Source organism: Diadema antillarum, unplaced genomic scaffold, assembly GCF_040938485.1.
Source record: "Diadema antillarum isolate AM-2024a unplaced genomic scaffold, OU_Dant_1.0 seq00001482_RagTag, whole genome shotgun sequence".
Lineage (NCBI taxonomy): Eukaryota > Metazoa > Echinodermata > Echinoidea > Diadematoida > Diadematidae > Diadema > Diadema antillarum.
This window is the reverse complement of record NW_027272221.1, coordinates 582,236-606,794: the sequence shown is the minus strand read 5'-3', so window position 1 is coordinate 606,794 and position 24,559 is coordinate 582,236. Positions and strand designations below refer to the sequence as shown.

The window sequence follows — 24,559 nt, the reverse complement described above, 5'->3', positions numbered from 1 at the left end:
TTATTATTACTATCATTATCCTCATCATTACTACTACTACTACTACTACTACTACTACTACTACTACTATGTATCATATCTATTACCTGGTGTAACGAACACAATTTTCGATCCCCTGACCTATTCTATGTATGTGAGAACTTAAATCAAACAATAGATGACGTTATCTCATCTTCACGTTTTTTTAATGCATGTACTTTTACATTGGAAAACTGTCGTCGTGATAACAGCATATGTGACCGTGCATCACAAAACGAACAAAAAAATCGCACCCCTTGATTTTACGCGAGGACTCAAAAAAGGTGAAATGGGTCAACCGAGTTAGTATTGAGTTTTTCATATTTTCTGAAAGAGCTATCCTTCTTCTTAATTACCCTTTAGTTTGGGATCATAACGCTGAAAGTGCGTTTTCAGCAGTTTTTCTACAATCCTTTTATTGGGGAAAATAGAAAGATCGGGTATGTCTTACAGTTCCCTTTTCATTTCTTGAAATGCTTTACACACTCTTCACTTTCAAGTCTAATAACTTTTGAAAGGATAACTCTACTGCTTTGAAAGTTGGCATTAATCATGGACAGAATGTGTGGATAGAACATGCTTAATCTGATAATCCCTTCATTGTTGTTGCTCCGGTGGCTTACATCTTGTGTTTTGTCCCTTTCATTGCACAATTAGCACGGCTTGGTAAAGATTAAGTGCTTGAATAGACCCTGTACTATATAGCCTCTTTTCTCAGTTCACACTTTTCCAGAGTGTGTGCTTTCTTTCTAGATAGGTTAGGGGAGTCCATTTGAATTGAGTTACACATTATTTTAAAGCTTAGAGTCTGCTCTTTAAGAATCCGCCCTTGTATAAAAATCTATGTCTGGCGAATTTTTGTTGGTTTTGTGATGCAGGGTCACATAACAATATTATAGTCTTGACCGGCGTGTAGGTATCGAAAATCGTACGTGGTTTCTAGCCCGGCTCAGTAGCTAGACAGGCCCTGTCTAGCTATTGGGCCGGGCTGAAAACAACGAGCCCGTACCGGGGTTGTTGCGATTAATTTCCGGTCTAATATTAATTGCACACACTCTGTCTTGAATAAATTATAACCAACACCTTCAGACTACGTAAATATGCATTCACTCGCATTCACGGCTGACAAATTAATATTTACTCGTACATCACTTTTTTCTTGATACCAGACATTTTTTATTATAATTATTTGCAACATTTGATTAATGTGCAGAAATGTAAAAACAACTAACAGCAAAGTCATCAAAAGCCGCTGTCACATTGCCAAGAGATTGCGAATTTTAAGATCACGATCTTTCGATAAGATCTCGATCTTTTGTCAGTGTGACCGCGGCATGTTGAACATGGCAAGTATTCCTCCTTCATTAAGATAAATTATAAGGAAAGACTGTATATGAATATTGTTATATTGATATCGGATGAAAACTTGAACCGTTAAACCGACATACTCAAGCTTAAGAAAGATTACATGTAATATTGTGCCATCATTAAATTGGTGTTCCCAGTTATCTGAGTACGGTGTTTTAATGATATTTACTATAACTTACAATTTTGATAAATGTTGATATGTTATTGTGTCAAAATGTACTTTATGAATAAATATTTCATGATTGCAGGTAACTAAAGCCATAATAAAACCCATACAAACCATTATTACCTCTCTGACAAAAATCTTCACATGCACTGCATAGGCAGTAAGTTAAATTTCAGTATTAAGGCACCATGGTTACACAGTGTTATAGAATTGCTACATTGTAATAAATCGTAATAGCTACTGGATTACAAGTTTATCGAGGATTCTATATAGATACGCGAGAGTTAATAATAAAATCTGCTGTATAGATCTATAATCTCAAAGCATTTTTTTTTTCAATGAAATCCCCCAAAGTGAACGCTCCCTCTCCCTCTCATCTACGGACAAAACATACTGAATCTATATACATAACTATGTATGAAGAATTTTATCGCAAAACGATCTAACTCCAAACTAAAGAGCTAAGTTAAAATATTTGTGATTAAAGCTGCTAAAACACGAAGAAAATGATAAGAAAATACAGGATTTTCCTAATCATAACTTCAAGAATACTCCTTGTTATGTCACAAGTGAGGTATTACTAGAAAGGTTTTATTTTGCTCTATCTGATGATGGACTTATTTTGAAATGTTTAAAAATGGCGCTTAGCTCATTTTGCAATAACACTCTTCATAGATATACATAATATAAAAATGTATTTATGTCTATATATATATACATATATATATATGCATATATATACATCATATATATGTATATGCATTATACATATTACATATGTATATAAATATTTCACTGCAACACAAAGTTTGATAATCATATAACCTTGTATTTCAACCTTGTATTTAGTGGCACTAAATTACAAGTAGAGCCAAAGTGGCGACCAGAAGGGAGATTGCAAGGCCCCTGACCCATGTAGACCAACTGCATAGCTGCTTGTTTCGTTTATCTTGTTGCCCTGTTGCCATGGAGACGGCATCCTGCACCTCCGACTTACGGACCCCTCCCAGCATAGTCTGGATCGTAGCATCTCGCAATCGAGTTAGAAAACTTAGGAAACCTGTGAGAATAACAAACAGGTGACAAGGTAAATTCAACGCAGAGACGAACACATCGGGGAAGAAAGAAGTTACATACGTAATTCTGGACATTAAAGCAATGGGCAATTTTAGTAGATGCATTGCGGTGCATATTACTTGCCTAGTTTGAGAAACATTCCGGCGTTGATGGAAATTGTATAAAAGAATATTGATGTATTCCTGTCTGAATATGTTTTTGACGCCCCATCAAGAATTACAAACCAAACAAAATATTTAAAAAAACCAAAACTACGAACATCACGCTTCAGAGCCGAGCGAAATATTTAGCTTGTCGAGATTTATTTGTAGTTGTTTTTTCATTGACCCCTAGTTGTCCATCATTTTCAATATGTTTCTTTTTTCCCATTTCTCACCTGTTCCGCCAGTTCCTGCCTCTGCCTGTTGGGAAAATTGGGTGTTTGTATCGCCTCTTCGTGACATTGCTAGTATATATCTGAAAGTAAAAGAACGTAAAGAGGCGAAAATTTAAAGACCTTGGTAACCACGAATTATGATCACACATGTTGACATTTTTGAAGGCTTCGGTGGCGGTAGAATGTTGGGTGGTACAAGACTTAACGGTGCACCACGTACTAGTATTCTTTCTTGGGTATGTATGTGGCCATGAAAAGGCCCTTCTCAGGGCTACATACATACCCAAGAAAGAATATATGGTGCACCGTTCAGTCTTCTATCCAATGAGATATTATGTGTCACTTATGAACAAAAGATTTACCCAATATGAATTGTATTTCGGGACCCAGATGTGCAAGGTGTAGACACTGTAGGTTTGACCATTTCTGAGAGCCATCACATTTAGATTTGACGGTGCGGCTATACCGCTGAGAGGCCCATCTTGTCGAAGCTTTTCTTGTGTCTAGCTTAGGACGCCTCTGAACAAGAAGGTACGACCTTCATCACTTATGATGATAATTCCAACATGATTACAATATTATCGATAGGGCATTACGTCATCTGAAAGGCTTTTCAGAAATCCTGCACTTTGGTTTGAATCGTTTATCCAGGAGAACAAAATGTATATTCAGGAGAACAGATACCTTCCAACCAACTTTAAGTGCCCGTTCCTGAAGTCCTTCATACCACTGAGACAGGCGTTGAACCACCGAACGGCTTCTGGTGACCCACAGGAGTGAACTGCGTTGTAGGGAAAGAGTGGTCATCAGAGAGAATGCACTCTTACACTCTGACGATGTTTACAAAATTAGTTTCATGACAAGAAACGTTTTAGGAGTTAAAAGCTGTGTTTCCGCTACCCCCTCCCCTCATTTCCTTTCTCCAACATACGCACTACAGCCAAAGTGTTGCGTCTAATCAAAGTATGGTTGCATAAGAATTGTTCACTTGTCCTACTAAGCCCTAATCAAAACTAACAACTAAGATCAATTATATATATATATATATATATATATATATATATATATATACAGTATACATTGTCAATGTTTCGTTTTCTTTTTTTCTGGGGTTGGGGTAGTAAGATTATTTATGAGTAGTTGCATAGTGTTGAAATTATGTTTGTTCTTTTCTGTGTATTTAATATTTACAGTCGCGACCAACGCTCTGATGTATTGATGTACTCAACGGTGTGGTCTCAGGTACAAACCAAGATTCATCCCAACACAATGCACACCGCACTGCACCGCACGCCCTTCGCACAATTACTTCCCACTCAGTGAGTGGCAAGATTTTCTTTATGTATCTCTTCGTTGAGCCCATCGCACAATTACCCCCCACTCAGTGAGTGGCAAGATTTTCTTTATGTATCTCTTCGTTGAGCCCATCGCACAATTACCCCCCACTCAGTGAGTGGCAAGATTTTCTTTATGTATCTCTTTACCTGGGGCCATCATCCTCGTCAAGCTTAGCTTATGATGATGGTCCCCTGCATTTCATTTTTATCATTTCCTATTGCTTCCTTTCATATATGATATTCGTTCTTGAAAAAAAAAAGAAAATGTATGTAAGATCCAAACGTTACGAATATTAGCTGTGTAAATGACTATGTAAGTATTTTGTTGATTTGTTGATTTGTATTGATTTTGAAATGCAGAAATAAAAACTGAACTGAACTGAACTGAAGGTGTCCGAACTTACGACAGACTCATTGATATCCTTTTGCTTCAGACATGTCAAAGGGCAACAATTTATAGCGTTAAGCAAACATAAGAAGCAGGACATATATCATAATAATTATGTTATGCACGATTATATTACATCATCTAGTTTATGTCTCTCTTAGGTCACCCAACTGGGGAACTTTGGAATTTTGTTCCTTCCGTTTCACTCAGTCATTATCACCACTTACCGAATGATTTTATCGGTGGCCCTTCTGAGATTGCAGCTATCAGATCTCGGTGTGGTTTAGGCATGTACTGCTGGAAGGACTTTAGGAGGGTTACTGGAAGGTCAGAAACGAATGAATGATGTTAAATGTTGTATTCACTATTTCATTAAAGTCTTTTCAACATGCAAAAATTTGTCAGTAGTTTGGGAGACGTGCAAGCAGTGGAAAATTACTAACAATTTGTTGTGTTGAGTTTTTTCTCTCTTAAAGAAATATATTTGCATATCTAAAATTGAGAATATATAACATCATATAATATATCTACTATGGTGGCAGGGAATACATCTTAACTTCCAGATAAATGCAAACGTTGTGCGCATCTGCTACAATTCTTACTTTTCAATTTATAGTAAGTGGTTCTATGTTTATCGGTCATTATTTTTTTTTAAATCATTTTTTTCTCGATTTTTGTTATTAAATCAATGATGAAATTAAATGCATTGGAGAGCAATCGATTTCAATGTCGACATCTTGGAATTCATGACTGGCTTTCTAACAATTTAACTCATCGAACTTCTGTCTGTCATACGGCATTCCACATTCCGGGAACCCGCTAACGTTGAGCCCTGCATATCTATTTATATGGAATACACCATTGCAGGCTATCTGTATTTTAAATTCCACAAAGGAATGGAATTTTGCTAAATGCCCTGTTTCTTTTTTTTTTTTCTGTCATTTTCCTAGTGTGACCTCACGAATTGTGGCCTTCTTTTTTTTTCTTAAAAATGATGACAATCATTCCATGAAAACTGTAAAATTCATATCTTTTTTTCAACAAATTGTTCAGTTTCTCTCAAGCTTGGCTGATGTGTACTAATTTATTTGCTCTCAAATACTCGATGATCACATGTCAGTAAAAATGATATTGCTATTCGTGCCAGTCAACCATTTTCTATTAAAGCAAGTCCAATGTCTTAGAAGATTTCGCTTCTTCCTCTGACTTTAAAGGACAAGTTCACCTTCATAAACATAAGGATTGAGAAAATGCAACAATATTAGTAGAACACATCAGTGAAAGTTTGAGGAAAATTGGACAATCGATGCAAAAGTTATGATTTTTTTTATTTTTGTGTTGGAACCGCTGGATGAGGAGACTACTACAGCTTGTGAGTCATATGCGTATAACAGTATAAAGAAAATGTAAAAGAAAATTCAACATATTTTCACTTTTTTCGCATAATAAAAGAGCACTTGACTTGCCTCTTTCTAAAGGCAGGGGGAATAATATTACCCATAACATTTGTCGGTAACGAGTCAGGGGAATGTGTACTTTTTTCAAAAGATGAAATTTTGTGAAATTCTCTTTATATTTTCCGTATATTGTTGTACGCATGTGACATCTAAGTTATTCATACACTGCAGTAGTCTTCTCATCCAGTGGGTACTGCACAAAAACTTCAAAAATTCATAACTTTTGAACGGATTGTCTGATTTTCCTCAAACTTTCAATGATGTGTTCTACTAATATTGCTACATTCTCTCAATCCTTATGTTTATGAAGGTGAACTTGTCCTTTAAGACTAAGATTTTTACGATAAAAATAAGGGGCTTGCACTATATCGTCAGGATCAATACCATTTAGGTAACAGTAATAATATGTGTACGCGTATGATGACTTCTTTTTCGGTGCTGGTAAACTTAATTACTGACACACATACATCAGACAGACAGACAGACACACACACACACACACACATACACATAATGTTTGTCGCAATATCTGTTTAATGCGTAAATCGAGAGGAGAGTGGTGAGGTGACCTGAAATCAACGGTGCACGTGATCTTAAATGCAACGATTATTGCACGAGAATATGTAAAATTTCAAAACCCCATCCTTTCATGATTTGTCAAACTTGATGAAATTCGTATTTTTCTGTTCATCCTTACTCTTCTTATAAAAAATGAGCGTGAGTATGCCATGAAATAGATTCCGTCCTATGAAAACCGGACAAATTGATGATATGGATTCTGATGAAATGATTGGATGAGAGCTCTCATGTGACCGGAGTTTGATTTTTGCCTCCAGGCGTAACTTCACCTATACACGGGTCAATGCCGGGCGTTATAGCATCATTATTTTACTGACTATCAGCTCGTCTGCGGGAATTTGCATTGCCCGTGTATTACAAATGGATTATAATTGTTTGTGCTCGTTGTTAAGTTAGCTTCGAGCACGTACTGAATGGAATCAGAATGTGACTTTGGTCTCCTATTTCTTCTCTTTTTTCTCAAATGATTACTATGACACTTACTGGTCTCATATGTAAACATTTCTGTAAGATCGGCATTTATCTATATCCTTACAGACATACCTCAAGATGCATAAGGCCAATAGTGATTTAAAATTCTCACTAGCTTTGGCAGCAGACTACAGTAAACCATTTGTATCAAAGAGGATTAATCTCAATCATGTAAACGTAAGTTAATTTGTGATTTGCACCTTCTGACTCTGTCTTGTCCACCCCAAATGCAGCATCTAGGCACGGTAACGTAGAACTTTGGGCAGCACTACCACCAGTGTACTGGAAACAAGAATGAAATGAAATGAATATGAAAATAAACATACAAATTTGGATGTATCAAATAAAATGACATTTGCAGTAGTGACAGAGTCACACACGGACAAATATGTAGCTGAACTTTTCCCTAATAATTGCCGCACGTACTTTGTGGGTTCAATATGCATGGATTTTAATATGCATGGATGGTTTTATCTGACCGTTGCGCAAAATTACAGCAAATTAGCTACGATTTGTGTTGCTGCTGAATATTTTAGAATAAGGAAGTGGAGAATGTATACAAAACTGAAGACCAATCGACTATATTGTATTGTTATAGCATTCTTAACCAAAACCCATTTGCACGTCAAAGTCTCCAGGCATTTTAGAGACAAACTTAAACTTTGTCTCTTTTGACGAGCTTTATCTTCATCACGGATTTTATTTGTGATCACTAGCTGTCCAATGATTAGATGCACATATTAATGGTGCTTAAACGACACTGAGATTCATAGTTTCACCTGATTATGAATTGAAATGATTGCACTACCCAAAATCTTATTGCTATCATTATCATTATCATCTTTATTCAAGAATACACCATAAGAAATGGGTGCTTACTGAGAAAGGCTGATCACTAACTCCTTCATAGATAAGTCCGTTCAGATTCTTTTTCTTAAATGCAGGTGAGTCCCATCTGCAGAATAGAGACACCAATAAATTGATAAACAGACATGTATGTACACTTTGATATGATTTAATACATAATAATTATATACATACTAATGCATACACATATAAATATATTTGAGTATCAACTTTATCAAATAAGCAAATCATACCCGTTATTATTAGAAAATCGGCATACAGGTTTCTACTTCCTGTGAGCGTTTTTTTTTTTTTTTTGCCGGATTATTGTCCACAAATGCCGAATTAACAATCAATAACCCCCCCCCCCCCTTCGCTCTGCAATAACTTGTGGGTGTTTCGACAAAGTGTGCTTAATTTCAGTGATGCGTTGTGTCTGCTGAAACTGTACATCATTTAAATTGCATTAAAAGCCATCAACGAGGAGCTCATAAAACGACATGGTTCTTACCCCGCCAGAAACGGTCTGAAGACATTGTAGAATACATGAGGCCTGCATCTTTCTGTCAAACAGTTGTAAGACATGCAGTAAGGGAGAATAAAAAGGGAAAATAAACTATGATTTTATGCAAAAAGTTCCAGAATGCAGAAGACTATCATCTTAAGCAACTGCTTTATGTCGATTGCTTACTTGAAGATTCTGTAAGTTCTCCTAGCTTGGTGCATTAGTATTCCTATCTTCTATTCCTCAGCATAGATTTCTACCCGAAATCAGTCCTTTTTACCTTTGGGCACCGTGATTTAAAAAAAAAAAGAATTAAGATATGACATTTAATGCATATGTCAGAGTATATGCGTAGGTCTGTTGTACTACAACACATCCTACCATATATAATTTTCGCGATAAAGCCTAAAATATATGGAGATATCTGTATTTTTCTCATTAAACTGTAAACTTACTGTATACGGTTAAGTCTGGAAGCATTTTTATTATAACTGTTGTTTACATTTTGTATATTTAACTATACATCGATTTTACCGATTTAATTTTTTACAGTGGTTGTTTCTATCCCTAACGCACATTTTAGAACTATTTTAAAACACTCATGCTGGGTTTTTGTTTCATCTGCAAATGGTAAATTATGCCTTTAACTGGGAGAGTACATCACCCCCCCGCCCCTCACACCCCCCCCCCAAAAAAAAAGAGGAAAATACACCAGCCAATTTCATTAAACCTCCAGTGTGCTTTATGTGCCGATTGAAGCAAAAAACTCTGTAGCAGCGAGCACAATGTCCAAAAATCTCTGGAACAGAAAAGTTTAAAGAAATGATTTAATAACAGGTCACTATACTTTATGAAGATGCTTACCCGACATTCTGCTTAGCGTGTGAGTCATTGTACGTATAGCCCTCTCGATAGTTTGGAGTTCTGTAATAAACTTCTCCACATCACCGTCAATGACAGCCTTCAGAAATATGTGAGATGAATGGAGCATATAATATATATATATATATATATATATATATATATATATATATTATATATATACATATATATATATTTGTATATATATATATATATATATATATTATATATATATATATATATATATATATATATATATATATAATTATATATATATATATATATAAATATATATATTTGTATATATATATATGAAATATATATATATATATATATACATATATTATACATAACAGATACATTTACAAATATGTGTATACATTGTATAGAAATATACCTGCGGGGTGTGGCCCCGAAGTGAATAGAAATATTGGAAGTACCGAGCTCCACAGTTCTAACCAGAAACTCGAAATTAGGCAGAATGTATTTGCTCTGAATTTGTGGTAAGAAGGAAAGAATGAGGGGAGAAGTGTGTGGTGTTATGGAGGGATCCTACAGTGACCTTACAAAACAGGGTGCGATGACAAATTGCTTTATGACATTTTACAAAGTTTTCATAAACAAATGAGGCAGCGCGCAATGTCACAATTGCTCTTTAATATAATTTTACAAATAGTGTACTATTTTGAAGATGTCGTCATAAAAAGTGACATTGTTTCCAAAATAGTATGCCATACAGTGTCAAACATTCTGAAAAAGTTGCAAAAGAATTATTATCACTTCAAGCAATTTCAACCAATTACTATAAAAATGATATAATTACAGATCAATAGATAGATACAAACAGATAGAGAAATAGATAGTTACAGGCAAGGCTCGACTCAAACATTTTTCTCTGTTGGCCCGTTTGGGACTTTACAATCGGTAAAACTTTATGTGAAATGTTAGAAAAAAAAATAGTTACACAGTTATAAGAGGAAACAGACCAATCTATTTTAATTTGAGTCGCCCAACCGGGGCATGACAAGATATGCTTTTGGGAAGTTCGTTCGCCAGGCATGAATTCTTAGTGTCTTGGGACCACCGGTCCGTCGCGCCACTGAGCCATGGCCAAGGTCGAGCCCTGTAATAGGTATCAAAAATACGATTGTCTGGTCTGAGGTTTGGAATGAGTATAAAGCAAAACCATTGTGAATGTCCGCTTGCAAATGCCTGCTTATCAAAATACTCCCCAGATGTTCACCTTTTGTGCTTCTACGATGCTGCAGAGTGCGGGAGCAAAGTCGAGTTCCACCTGATTGGCCACGCACATGAACCAAGACTCATCGGCACCGCCTCGTACTTGGACAATTGTTTCCATGTTACTGGCGGGAAAGGAAAAAATACCAAAAACACACGATCCATCACAGATTGAGTGATCAGGTATTGTAAGATATTAAAAGGATCCCAGGTTTTAAATTTGCTAGATTTCAGTGTATTGAATCGTGATGGACAAGAAAGCTGTAATTGACCGAAGGAGACGAATAAGAATTAATCGAGATTGTAGAGATTGCATTCATTCAAAGCAAAGTAATCATAGAAGTGTGTTTTGCGTGTGTTTACTTTACATGCTTCATATACCCATTTCTTTCTGAATATAATATTCTTTTTCTTTATCTGCTCAGCAAATGCATTTGTTGTAATCAGACTGTGACATAACGTGTCAAATTTTTCATTTGGTACTCATCCTTTCCCCCTTTTTGTCGATGAATGAGTATATGTCGATGAATGAGTGAATGAGTGAATGAGTGAATGTGTGTCTGTATGTATGTGTGTTAGTAGTCTGTTAGGTTGCTGTGAGCTGTTGATATTACTATGATTACTCGGTATCTACACATCATGGTGCCCATGATGATAGTTTTGACAGTCTCGGCGGGCATCTCATATTAAAAAAACAAACAAACAAACATTAAGCATGGTCACTATATAAAACATGTCTGCCAGCTGGTGTTTGAGTATAGCTAAGAGTCAAAGCAGTCTGGGACTTAAGGCAAATCATAAAATCCGAGTTAAGAGCATTGAAAGCATTATCATATAGCAGCGATATTGCTCTGCGCAAATCTCATCCCGCCACAACCCAATTGTCGATAATCAGCGATCTTTCGCAATCATCGTTTGTTTTTCTTCTTTTTATTTGATCACGGATGACTGGATTTATTCGGTTGTTTAAAACATCGAAAATGAATCGTTATACGTTTCGACGTAGCGGGGAGGATGTTACCTTCATTTCATGGTTTAGTATAATAGTATCCCTGCATGGCTTCGTGCTTGTTACAACCTTTGCGTTTTCTTGACGTCAGATATGATATATCACAATGCGAGTCTGTGTAGTGGTTGTCCCTGCCATAGCATACAATGGCTCGGAAAATACAGAAAAAAAAAAATGTCCCCTGGATCAGCAGACTTAGCGTGACTTATGATTGACAGTCCGTGGTCTGTTCCACTGAAACACACATCCACAAACGCGTTACAACCACATACCCCATCTTAACAGACCACATAACTCGGAGCATGCCTCCTGAGCACACCGGAGAACATGATCAACGTGAACCTGTTCAGACGCAACAAAGTGGACAGCCTCCCGCCAGCGCACTCCCGAGGAACTCGGATAAACTTTTTTCAAGACCGTCCCGGGTAGACTAGAAGTAACGTCCGGAAGACATTCCGGTAATGAAGCCAGAAGATATCACCTTGGCCGGAAATCTTGATGTAACCAGAGAGCACACTGTATGCTACAGGTCGAACGGCATCCACCGTCAAGTTCAGGACAAGCTGGTTTTCAACAATGTCGCTGATTTTATGACTGATACATTTGTTATATATATATTTACCAAGAACATTCTTAAGAAATGAGGAGGGAAAGTGTGTTTACACGGTAAACGTATTTCATAGACGAAAACACTAGAGAACAGATAATGCTACTGCAATGCCAATGATGAGACATGCATGATGAGACGCATTTTCCGCGTATACGCAACGAACTGGTCAAGGACAGCCAATTTTCCTATAGTAACATACCCGGAGAAGGTCTCCGAGCAACCCCGTTATGAGGACGGGGCATACATTGTTCTCCCCTTCTATGGATTATTTCAGTGGAGTGTTTCACCTCCGGAGCATGTCGGGTGAACGTCCGGGTAATGTCTGAGACAGGGTGGAGGCAATACACTCCAAAGAAATGATTGCGTAGTATGACTGCGTAGTAGGTACTCTAAACGATAACATCGCTTAAAGGCATAATTTATCATTTGCAGATGAAACAAAACCGAGCATTAGTGCTTCAAAATATTTCTAAAATGTGAGTTAGGGATAGAAACAACCAATGTAAAAATTTGAACCAGTATAATAGATGTAAAGTATTGTTAAATATTCAAAATGTGAACAATAGTTATGGTTTAATGAGAAAAATAGTGATACATTGTATCTCCTTATATTTTAGGCTTTATCGCAAACGTTTTATATGGCAGGATGTTTTGTGGTACAGCTGACCTACTCATATGCATCAAATGTCATATCTGTAACATTTCTAAAATCACTACTCCCAAAGGTAAACAGGACCTTTAACTTACTCCAGCTCGACTTGTCCGTTTGGGTCCTTGAGCTTCCAGTTAATCATGGAGAAACCCCATGCAGTCAGTGATGGCGTCACCTGTAGCCTCTCCGCAACTGTTGCGAAAGGTATGGCCACGCATCGAGGCAAAACCTGATACGAAGAGTATGCATGAAGAAAAATGCATCTAGTGCAAATTCAGTTGTTCATAGAGATATTAAGTGGGGCAACATATCCCTTATAGGCAGACACATACACACACACACACACACACGCACACACACACACACATATCGTTTATGAATGCAGTATCGCTTGCTTTGAAGCAGCTTATATCAGTTTATATCAAAGCATGATGAGATTAGTCATTGGATAAACGAGTCATGAAATTTTGTAGGGTCAATAATTATTTATGCATACCCTTAATTTTGAAAATGCGCGTTAATCATGGAGAAACCCCATGCAGTCAGTGATGGCGTCACCTGCAGCTTCTCTGCAACTGTTGCGAAAGGTATGGCCACGCATCGAGGCAAAACCTAATTTGATGGGGGTGGACAAAAACGAATTGATGATATCCAAATGAACCTCATTCAAACACAAGTGGGCCAACACTGGCCGATGTGAATATCTCCCATACCCCCTTCCCCACGTACACACACACACACACACACACACACACACACGCACGCACAGCGTTTATGCAATGCTCGACTGCTTCAAAGCGGCTTTAATTCTTGCAGTGTTTTCAACGTTAAAACAACACTGACATTTTGCTGTACAAATTTACGGAAATGTTTTGATTCAGAAATGACGGGATTCAACACTTTCAGAAGATGGAGACGGGTTGGCAACTTAATAATATAGTCTAGACCGCTTTACCTCTGGAATGTCATCCTCCCCATTGCACCAAACATAAGCGTTCGCCAGTGCTGTGAGCAGGACCAGAGCTGCCTTCCATTGGCGGGGACCTTCCAGTCGATTGTGATCCAGCAAAGGCATCTATGGCAGGTAAAAAAAAAGGGGTAAATGAACCACCTCATAATAATGATGTCACAACAGGGGGCGGCTATTTCATGTAACGGATGTGCATGTGGCCGGGAGGGGGGTAGGATGACTACTGCTGATGTGGCATAGAGCCGGAGTTGTAGATTAAAGGGATATGGATCCGAGATATGTGTGATTGAATGACAATTCAAGACATTTTCAATTTCTGACATAATCGAGGAACACTTGGCTAACGTCTTTTCGAAGGCAGAGGAAATGATATCATCCTCATCATAATGTCAGCAACAAAGGGAACGAATATGTACTCTTCGTTATAAATCAAATGACGTTGTAGAATTCTCACTGTCATTATCTCTGTCCTACGATGACATCACGAAGTGTTGGAGACTTCGTATCCAGCGAAAGTGATGGCCTTATCGAAACTTTAAAAATTCGTTAGGTTAGACCAGAGTGTATCCGATTTTCCTCAACTTATCTGATGCAATACACAATACTTATCATTCTGTCTTTAATCCACATATATAGTCGGGTATTTTTCCCCTTCAGAATAAGTATTTGAAATGAGACGTTTCAAACCTTTTAGTCGTTCAATTTGTAATTTTCTCTGCACACACTGCGCTGCACACCCCTCAAAATTCCTTATACTCGCCTTACACATACTATCAATAATCAAGACAGGAATAAGCAGAATAATACCAAAGGAATGGTATTCACGTACTTGTTGCAATATCTTATTGTTATGGAGTGCACCCAACGTTAACATACAGGGTTGCCATTAAACTCAAATTCACTCACAGCTCTATGCATTAGAGACACTCAAGGGCGCCAGGGTTCGGTTAGAGTATCGGCTTCCAACGGGCCAGTAGATATGAAACAATGGCAAGAAGAGGGGACAAAAGTGCAATACTTGATAAAGACAGGAAATGTATAAAAGGCAAAACGATAATGTATGAACAACGACGAGAAGTAATGGGGAGTATTAAACTGGTCTCATTTGCATTGCTTGTTTGTTTTATTTCAATATGGTTTTAAAAAACACTATCAGCCTCGAGGCTGTTTTTCAGTGAATCCGTGGCTTATATGAGTTTATAGCATATAATCTGATACAGAACAAAAGGTAACATTCCCAACACGAGAAAGAGCACGTTGGCAAATAAAATATTACAACAACGGAAATTGATTTCAGTTTAAAAAGTCATACGGTAAGTACAAACATATTCATATACTATATTACAGATTGCCAGGGACTATAATCGTTTTAAGGTTAACTTTAGATATATTTTCTATGTTGTTGTTGTTAACTTTTTCCTCCTTTTTAAACCGTTATTTTTGCATTCTAAATATCCAAAACGTCTTTATTTTTCTGGCGATTCTTTCATAGTAAAAATACAGCGTGTTTACCGGCGTGGCATAAATCACGCTTGGCCGACATCTTGAATGTTGTTTATTCGTTGTATGATTGTTATTGTTGTTGGTTGTTTTTTTTTTTTCAGCTCACCTTTTCTATTCTTTCCCTGACTTCGCCACTATCAACCAAGTCCGCAGTATTGGTAGCAAGTGTCGTCCATGGTTTGAAGTACTCTGGCAGATCTGTCTGTATACGTGCGTATGACATACGGCAAAAGGAAGATAATCATAGTCAACGAACGAGTACGATCTGTTGAAAATCCATCGTCTAAGAAAATCACAGTTTGACCATTTCAATAAGAGGAAACGAGAGATAGGTCTACCGAAGCAAAATCATACACAGCGATATCATGTACAACAACAGCTACAAAAACATCAAAATTAAAACTTTTAGCACAATCTAGATACACATAATCACAGATATAATATTTCTGAACGATAGATACCACAGAGTATATGCGGCTTTATGATTGAATCGTTAGTGAAAATCACAGTAGGCTTACTCTTTACATCAGTGTGCACTCATCAAAATTTGAATGTTTCTGCTTGTGACCTAGTTATAAGCTGCTTGGTTTACATGCCACTACTATACCCTTCAATATTTTTAGCTCCATGCATGCGTTGAGTAATCATGTATTGATCAGATTAATTGTTACTAGGCCCTCAGAGGAAAAGAACCCGTATTCTAATAAACAGATAAACTGACTTTTTGGATAATGATGAAAAAGAAAATGTGTTTGTTAATAAACAGACATAACATGTGATTTGATATCAAAAACTTATGGAGCACGAAAGCTGAGCAATCTGTTAATTGAGTATATGAATATAAGAACGACCCAAGTCCAATTTTTGGCCAAATTCAGTTTGACATGGGAAATTATAGCTTATGCATGGACTCATCTTGTGTATAAATGATAAATCATAATTACCCCCGGAAGTGCCTGAAATGAATAAGTTAAATCTTATATTAATGTAAGAATGAAGGACTTGGGTCATTCTTACATTCATATGATAGCGCCCTCTCTCATCCTTCTCCCATCTCTATGGCAGAATATCATGTATATGAATCAAAGAACGACCCAAGTCCACCACACAAAATGGCCTCTCCACAATTAATGTAAATGTTAATTGTCATAATAATATATGTTCTAATTTGTATATACAATGTTGCCTTCCCATCACAGTTAAATAGAATATTATTGGACAAATAAAAAAGATATTAAGTTTTTTTTAGTTTACTCGAAATGATCTTCCATGGACTTGGGTCGTTCTTATATTCATATACTCAATTGTTCTTCACTAAAAGTCAGAATTGTCGATTTCGTCTCCCGATGGTTGAGGTCAGCACTTCGATGTCCAGTCATGCTATCATTGTGCGCTATAATTGAACAGCTAGTACCGTGTTATGCAAGTAATAATCCCAATCGCTCTGATAGGGAAGTCCCGTTTCCTCATTCCAGTACAGACCTAGGATTGATAAACCTTTAAAGGGATGGTACAGTTTTGGTGAAGATGAGGATTGAGCTTTTAACTTTTGGAGAGATATCACTTAAGAAGTCACTTACTAAATAATGTCACAGAGCATACCATTCGACGAGGAATTCCAAGTTTATTTCATGAAAGTTGGTTTTGAAATGGTTGAGATATCCTCAAACAAAGTAAAACATAGCGATCCTAATAAAGGTTAGAACCCACATTTGATTAGTATTGCTTTGTTTTGGATATCTCAACCATTTCAAAACCAATTTCCATAAGATAAAAGTTGAATTCCTCTTGGAATTACATGTTCTTTCATACTTCACAGGAGGTTTCTAATCATCTCACTAAAAAGGTTAAAAATCTAAAGCCAGGTCTCAAGCAAAACTATGCTATCTCTTTAAGGTTCATGGACCCTCTTGCGGCGTCGAAGTTAATGTTATTGTCATTACAGACAATCCAGACATAACCGTTTCCCCTTGTAGCAGTCCATTTGATTTCTGCATGAGTATACTGGATAACTCAATGCGTTAAAGACGTAGGCCCTGCAAGGTATTATCAAAGTTGCATTTACAGTAATCAGAGATCTCAGTAGTGAAAAAAAAATGCACTGTATGCTGGTATGAAGAATTCCATAAATAATGTGTAAGTAAATAAGGTGACATGCTTACTTTGGCAATAAAATCAGAAAATCAGCTTTTTGTTTTTTAGCAAGTCCCTTCATTAGTGAGTGAAAACTAACATTCTACATTGAAAATGAAGCAAGTCTGCATACAAAACAGCATTAGGGGAAAACACGGTTCCTCGTATCAAGCAGGATACCGTGCATCGTGTCCGCGTACACGAGGAACCTTCCATCCTGGCATCTCAATACCTATTTAACACTATGTTTATTTTTGTTTCAATAATATAAGTGGTCATTTTGTAATCAACAATTTACTACACTATTCAAAGAACCACACAACCCCAGTTTTGGGCCAGAAAAAGATTCCCGAAGGTTCTACGTGTAAGCGGCTCACCAAATTTTCATTCTTCATTTTCTTTTTTCAAATTAACGCATAATTATGTCCTACTTGTAGGCCCGTTATTTCGCAGGACACCACAGCTATTTGTGAAAATTACAATTGAACATATTTGTCATGTTTGTTGGGCTTTTTTGCCCAATTTTCTCTGAAATCTTTAGAACTATTTGAGTGCCATCAAAATGATAACAATAGTTCGACATTGATGCTTATTATGAATTCTACCCTCATAAATTAAGGTTCCTCGTGTAAGTAATTTTCGGGACACCAAGAATACATGAGAAACTTGATTCCTGAGACCCACTCGTGAAAAAAAAAAAAAAAAAAAAAAATCATCATTTCATGAATGACTATTGGTCATAGTATTCAAATTTGCTATTCTTATATCATTTTTGAGCCACTAATATAGATTTTTATTCATCAATAAGCCATAAATCTATTAAACTGGTATTACAGTAAAACACACACACACACACACACACACACACACACACACAACACGCGCGCAATTTCGCCAACAAAGTCATGATTTTGCATTTTTTAACAAATATATCTGATACTTTTAGCAGGAAACTTTTTTGCCTTCAAACAAGAGGATACTTACCTAATAAAAGGGGGCGTAACCGTTGTGACCCTTTTTTATTTATTCATTTTTATGGAATTACCCATTTTATGGAATTACCCATATATTCCCTGTTGTACTAGTTTTTTATTACAAAATCACTGCTCAGGGTGATCTAATTTTCTAATCGAGGCAAGATCTTTATAGTCCAAAGAACGATTTTAGATTTCAGATCACCAATATGACCGTACATTAAGCTATCTGGTGCATTTATTCAGGAACACCAACAACGTCCAGCTAGAATATGTAGATCTCTACAAATCAGTGTTACGGTTTAACACATTTTACACTAACAATATACATTATTATATCTATACACTAATATGAACTTATGAGTAAATTTAGTGTATAGATGGTAGCCTCGTGTCCTCGAGTGTGCCCGCTAAAACATACCTTCAGTAAACCTTACATTTTTTCATATTCTTCTTTGCTTTCTAGCAGTATAAGAATATTTTTTATTGCTCGAACGATGCAATCACGTTTACGCTTTTAATGAGTACATTTCAGATGAATGCAAAGTGAAAGTGGCTCGCTCGCTCTGCCCGTACTTAGTATAATCATAGTCCTTTGCAGTGATTTCTTTTACTATGCTTAATTCCTTAGAAATTTAATCTAAAATGCTCTATAAACGCGACTTTTATACTCTGTTTTTACAACAACAAAAAAGCCCCTATAACCGTGAGAGGGGGTATCCCCCTCCCACACCCTCCCCCGCTCGGTCGCTTCGCTCCCTCGCCGAGGATCTCACACCGTCACATAATGTACCCCCGTATGTTATGATCATAGTCCTTCCAAATGATTTTTTTTTCAATATGTTAATTCCCTAGAAATTTGCTTTTAAATGCTCTATAAACGCGACTTTTATACTCTGTTTTTACAAAAAGTCCCTACCCCCTCCCACACCCTCGCCGAGGTTCTCACACCATCACATATGTACCCCCATATGTAATAATCATAGTCCTTCGCACTGATTATTTTTCAGTATGTTTAATTTCTGTGAAATTTGCTTTTAAATGGTCTATAAACGCGACTTTTGTACTCTGTTTTACAAAAGCTCCCTACTCTCTAAAAAAAAAAAAATACTTTTACGAAAAGTTACTGCCGTCGGCGTCGGAGGGGGTATCCCCCTCCCACACCCTCCCTCGCCGAGGATCTCACACTGTCACATAATGTACCCCCGTATGTTATGATCATAGTCCTTCCAACTGATTTTTTTTTTCAATATGTTAATTCCCTAGAAATTTGCTTTTAAATGCTCTATAAACGCGACTTTTGTACTCTGTTTTTACAAAAAGTCCCTACCCCCTCCCACACCCTCGCCGAGGTTCTCACACCATCACATATGTACCCCCATATGTAATAATCATAGTCCTTCGCACTGATTATTTTTCAGTATGTTTAATTTCTGTGAAATTTGCTTTTAAATGGTCTATAAACGCGACTTTTGTACTCTGTTTTACAAAAGCTCCCTACTCTCTAAAAAAAAAAAATCGAGTGAAAATATTCACTCTTAAAAGAGTGAATACAAAAAAAGAGTAAATTTAGAGTGAAATTGGAGTGACTTATGAGTGAAAATGTTCATTTTCACTCATTTTGGAGTGACCTCAGGGATCACTCGATGATTTCGAAGTGATCCCTGAGGTCACTCTAAAACGAGCGAAAATGAAAATTTTCACTCAAAATTCACTCCAATTTCACTCTTTTTTGTATTCACTCTTTTAGGAGTGAATATTTTCACTCGATTTTTTTTAGAGAGTACCGTGGGGGGAGGGGGTATCACCCTTTCCACCCCCCCCCCCCGCCCCGCTCGCTCGCTTCGCTCCCTCTCCGAGGATCTGACATCGTCACATAAATGTGCCCCCGTCGAGATTTTGCCCCCCCCCCCCAAAAAAAAAAAGCAAAAAAAAGCATAGTTCCCAATCGTATCAACGCAACGACGTCAGGATAACAACATTCCCCTTATCAAATGCTTAAGTTTACAATCAAGTGTGTTTAGCTCCAGAGTGCATGTAACTGACTCGCACCATTACAGGAGCAACGGCGTAGCCAGGATTTCATCTTGGGGGGGGGGGGGGCGATTAGTCTGCGAGGGAGCGAAGCGACCGAGCCCGAGTGAGCGGAGCGAGCGAGGGGGGGGGGGGGGGGGGGGAGGGTGTGGGAGGGGGGTGTCCCCCGTCCCACGGTAAGAACTTTTTGCATTTGGATGTTGTAAATGGTGCAATTTGATGCATGTTTTTGTGCGTTTTATCGACGTGAAACAGTCCCACTTGTTTATGGTAGCAGTTTATTTTGATGTAGGTTATTATTGAACAATTTGCCTATAAAATGGTATAATTTAGATACACTTCTTGTATCAATTCTTTTCACTGAATATCATAAACGCGACTGAACCCGAGCGAGCGGAGTGAGCGAGGGGTAGGAGAAAGTGTGGGAGGGGGGGGTGTCCCCCTCCCACAGTAAGAACTTTTTGCATTTTGATGTTGCAAATGGTGCAATTTGATGCATGATTTTGCGCGTTTTATCGACGTGAAACAGTCCCACTTGTTTATGGTAGCAGTTTATTTTGATGTAGATTATTATTGAACAATTTGCCTATAAAATGGTATAATTTAGATACACTTCTTGTATTAATTCTTTTCACTGAATATTATGAACGCGACTGAACCCGAGCGAGCGGAGCGAGCGAGGGGGTAGGGGAGGGTGTGGGAGGGGGGTGTCCCCCCTCCCACAGTAAGAACTTTTTGCATTTTGATGTTGCAAATAGTGCAATTTGATGCACGTTTTTGCGCGTTTTATCGACGTGAAACATTCCCACTTGTTTAAGGTAGCAGTATATTTTAGTGTAGATTATAATTGAACAATTTGCCTATAAAATGGTATAATCTAAATACACTTCTTGTATTAATTCTGTTCACTCAATATCATGAACGCGACTGAACCCGAGCGAGCAGAACGAGCGAGGGGGGAGGGGAGGGTGGGATCCCACGGTAAGAACTTTTTGCATTTTGATTTTGCAAATGGTGCAATTTGATGCATGTTTTTGCGCGTTTTATCGACGTGAAACATTCCCACTTGTTTAAGGTAGCAGTATATTTTAGTATAGATTATCATTGAACAATTTGCCTATAAAATGGTATAATTCAGATACACTTCTTGTATTAATTCTTTTCACTGAATATCACGAACGCGACTGAACCCGAGCGAGCGGAGCGAGCGAGGGGGGAGGGGAGGGTGTGGGAGGGGGTGGCCCCCCTCCCACGGTAAGAACTTTTTGCATTTTGATGTTGCAAATGGTGCAATTTGATGCATGTTTTTGCGCGTTTTATCGACGTGAAACAGTCCCACTTGTTTAAGGTAGCAGTATATCTTAGTGTAGATTATTATTGAACAATTTGCCTATAAAATGGTATAATTCAAATACACTTCTTGTATTAATTCTTTTCACTGAATATCATGAACGCGACTGAACCCGAGAGAGCGGAGAGAGCGAGGGGGGAGGGGAGGGTGTGGGAGGGGGGTGTCCCCCCTCCCACGGTAAGAACTTTTTGCATTTTGATTTTGCAAATGGTGCAATTTGATGCATGTTTTTGCGCGTTTTACCGACGTGAAACAATCCCACTTGTTTAAGGTAGCAGTATATTTTACTGTAGATTATTATGGAACAATTGCCTATAAAATGGTATGATTTAAATACACTAGTCTTCTTGTATTAATTCTTACACTGAATATCATGAACGCTGTCTGTTCAGCAATCAAACAGAAAAAGCATGCACACGAGGGTGTAGATAGGGGCATATCCCCTCCCATACGAAGGTGATTTTGCGTTTTCAGACCTGAAATTCAGCGATCTGGTGCAAATTTTTGGTGCAATACTTTTTCATCGAAGTGTTAAAATCACGGAATTTAGCTCTTATTCCGAATGTGCACCATCTGTGCGTATGTATAAAGTCTTGTGAGGTAGAGCTTAGGGGAAGGGGGATTCCCCCTCCCGCTCGCGGAGCTTTTGCGTTTTTAGAATTGAAATAAAGCGATCTGGGTATAGCCACAGTCTACTTCTTTGCATGGCGGGGTGGGGGGGGGGGGGGGGGGCGGGCAGGGAGAAGGCGTGGGCGAGTGTTATCTCCACCCTTCCCTTCCGATGGAGCATTTATCTCTTTAAGGTTGAAATTGAGATATCTCGTATACTCATATTTGATGGAATCAACATTTGGGAAATCACAAAAAAAAAAAAAACTGATGGGGGGGGGGCTGAGGGAGGAAAGGGTCAATTAAAAGGGCAAATTCCCCTTATACATAAGGGAACCTTCAGTTTTCGGAATATAAGTGATAAGTCTTGTGCACTCAGAATTATTCAGAATTTTTTTGTAAATCTAAAAAGTGTACTTAGCTAGGGAAAGAGGCACAGAGGGGGAGGGTTTGGGAGGGGGATTACCCCTCCCAAGCACGAGAGATTTTGCATATTTTGAATTGAAATTCAACGATCTGGTGCACACTTTGAGTGAAATATTCAAAAAATATATCTTATTTGATGAAAGGTTGCAAAGGAGACCCGCTTCATGTGCATGCATACAGTATACACGCATTTTTTTCTTCCGCCTCCCAAATCCCCGGTCCAAATCTTAGGGGGGGGGGGGGGGGGCGACCGCCCCCATCGCCCCACCCCCCCCCCCCCCCCCCTGGCTACGCCAGTGTACAGGAGCCCCCCTCCCCCATGTACGCATGATTATCTCACTATACCACTGGTATCGTACTTTGCATAGAAGGTTTGTTATTACGGTCTTAACACTGCCGTTCGGATCTCAACACGCACAGAATACTAGTAGTTTATAACGTTACGGTCGTATTAGAGGCACTATACACCACCGGCATATCGTGTCAGACAACTCTAGTCGTTTACTATAGAGCAGGACTTCAGAATTGAACAATTGAGCAAAGCTCCTTGATGCGTAAAGAAAAAAAAAAAAGACGCCATAGACTTGCAGGTAAAAGAATGATAATGCACTTTTAGGGGCTACTCACCGTGGGATGTGCGTCCATAAATCCAAACGTTGGCGAAACACCGTAGTCCTCCAGCCGGGGAACGCCGTTGTACTTGGCTCGAGCCATTGCAGTCTCTGTACATGAAATCAAGGGATAAAGGAATGTATCAATGACAAGTGCATGTGCGAGAACTATGTAGTCTACAATGTGCTTTCCGCTGGCTACTATCACTCATAATGTTCGAGCGCTGTTAAATGGCCCACCTTATATATGCCGTAGTCTGGATCCACGTGCATTCACTTATTATGTACTCACAAACACAGCATGCACACAGATACACACAACATGCGTTTACCTCGTAAAGAGAGAGAGAAGTAGATTTAAGTGCCAGAAAGGGGGGTCGGTTTTACATGCGAGTACACAAGGTTATTCTGTTATCACTGAAGTTATTAAGCTTGGCGGTATGTGTCCCCCTCCCCCCCCCCCCCCCCTCCCGAACTTTGACTTACCGAGCAGTCTTCTCGTCACGTTCCGTTCGTTCCTCGGTTAGTTGCGTGTGTGTGCGTGTATCCGCATTCAACAGACGAACATACACACGCAAACGAGCATGCGCATATCGAGTATCGAGCAATCTTTATTTGATATCATTCATTCATAATTAACGCTTAAATCATAAGCATTCACTTGAATTCCCCCCCCCCCCCCGAACTTTGACTTACCGAGCAGTCTTCTCGTCACGTTCCGTTCGTTCCTCGGTTAGTTGCGTGTGTGTGCGTGTATCCGCATTCAACAGACGAACATACACACGCAAACGAGCATGCGCATATCGAGTATCGAGCAATCTTTATTTGATATCATTCATTCATAATTAACGCTTAAATCATAAGCATTCACTTGAACGCGAATAAAACAGGCAAATAAAAATCTAAGTACGGACATCAAGCCTTTTGACTATAAATTACATGACATTTTGCATAATCTTATGATGCCATAAACATCTTGAACAAGGAAA

General features: G+C 38.2%; 1 protein-coding gene across 1 annotated transcript; it reads right to left on the bottom strand.

The window, feature by feature from the left end:
* Window positions 1-2,406: 2,406 nt before the first annotated feature.
* On the bottom strand, window positions 2,407-23,673 carry LOC139709949 (indoleamine 2,3-dioxygenase 2-like). The gene is made up of 13 exons (XM_071621900.1): window positions 23,583-23,673; window positions 15,539-15,630; window positions 13,915-14,034; window positions 13,055-13,188; window positions 10,693-10,813; window positions 9,453-9,549; window positions 8,595-8,646; window positions 8,117-8,192; window positions 7,438-7,519; window positions 4,958-5,050; window positions 3,690-3,786; window positions 3,006-3,085; window positions 2,407-2,612 (listed from the first exon to the last, which is right to left on the bottom strand). Exons 1-13 carry the CDS (start codon window positions 23,671-23,673, stop codon window positions 2,407-2,409), a joined length of 1,341 nt encoding a protein of 446 aa, XP_071478001.1.
* Between the last annotated feature and the right edge of the window lie 886 nt (window positions 23,674-24,559).

What these genes read in the sequence shown, in the direction of transcription:
- LOC139709949 (XM_071621900.1), bottom strand. Translation starts at nt 23,673, where the DNA reads ATGGCTCGAGCCAAGTACAACGGCGTTCCCCGGCTGGAGGACTACGGT. An exon ending in GGACGCACATCCCACGGTGA is followed by an intron (nt 15,631 to 23,582) that starts GTAGCCCCTAAA and finishes GTATACAGACAG; the next exon opens with ATCTGCCAGAGTACTTCAAA. An exon ending in TTAGTGATCAGCCTTTCTCA is followed by an intron (nt 7,520 to 8,116) that starts GTAAGCACCCAT and finishes TCTTGTTTCCAG; the next exon opens with TACACTGGTGGTAGTGCTGC.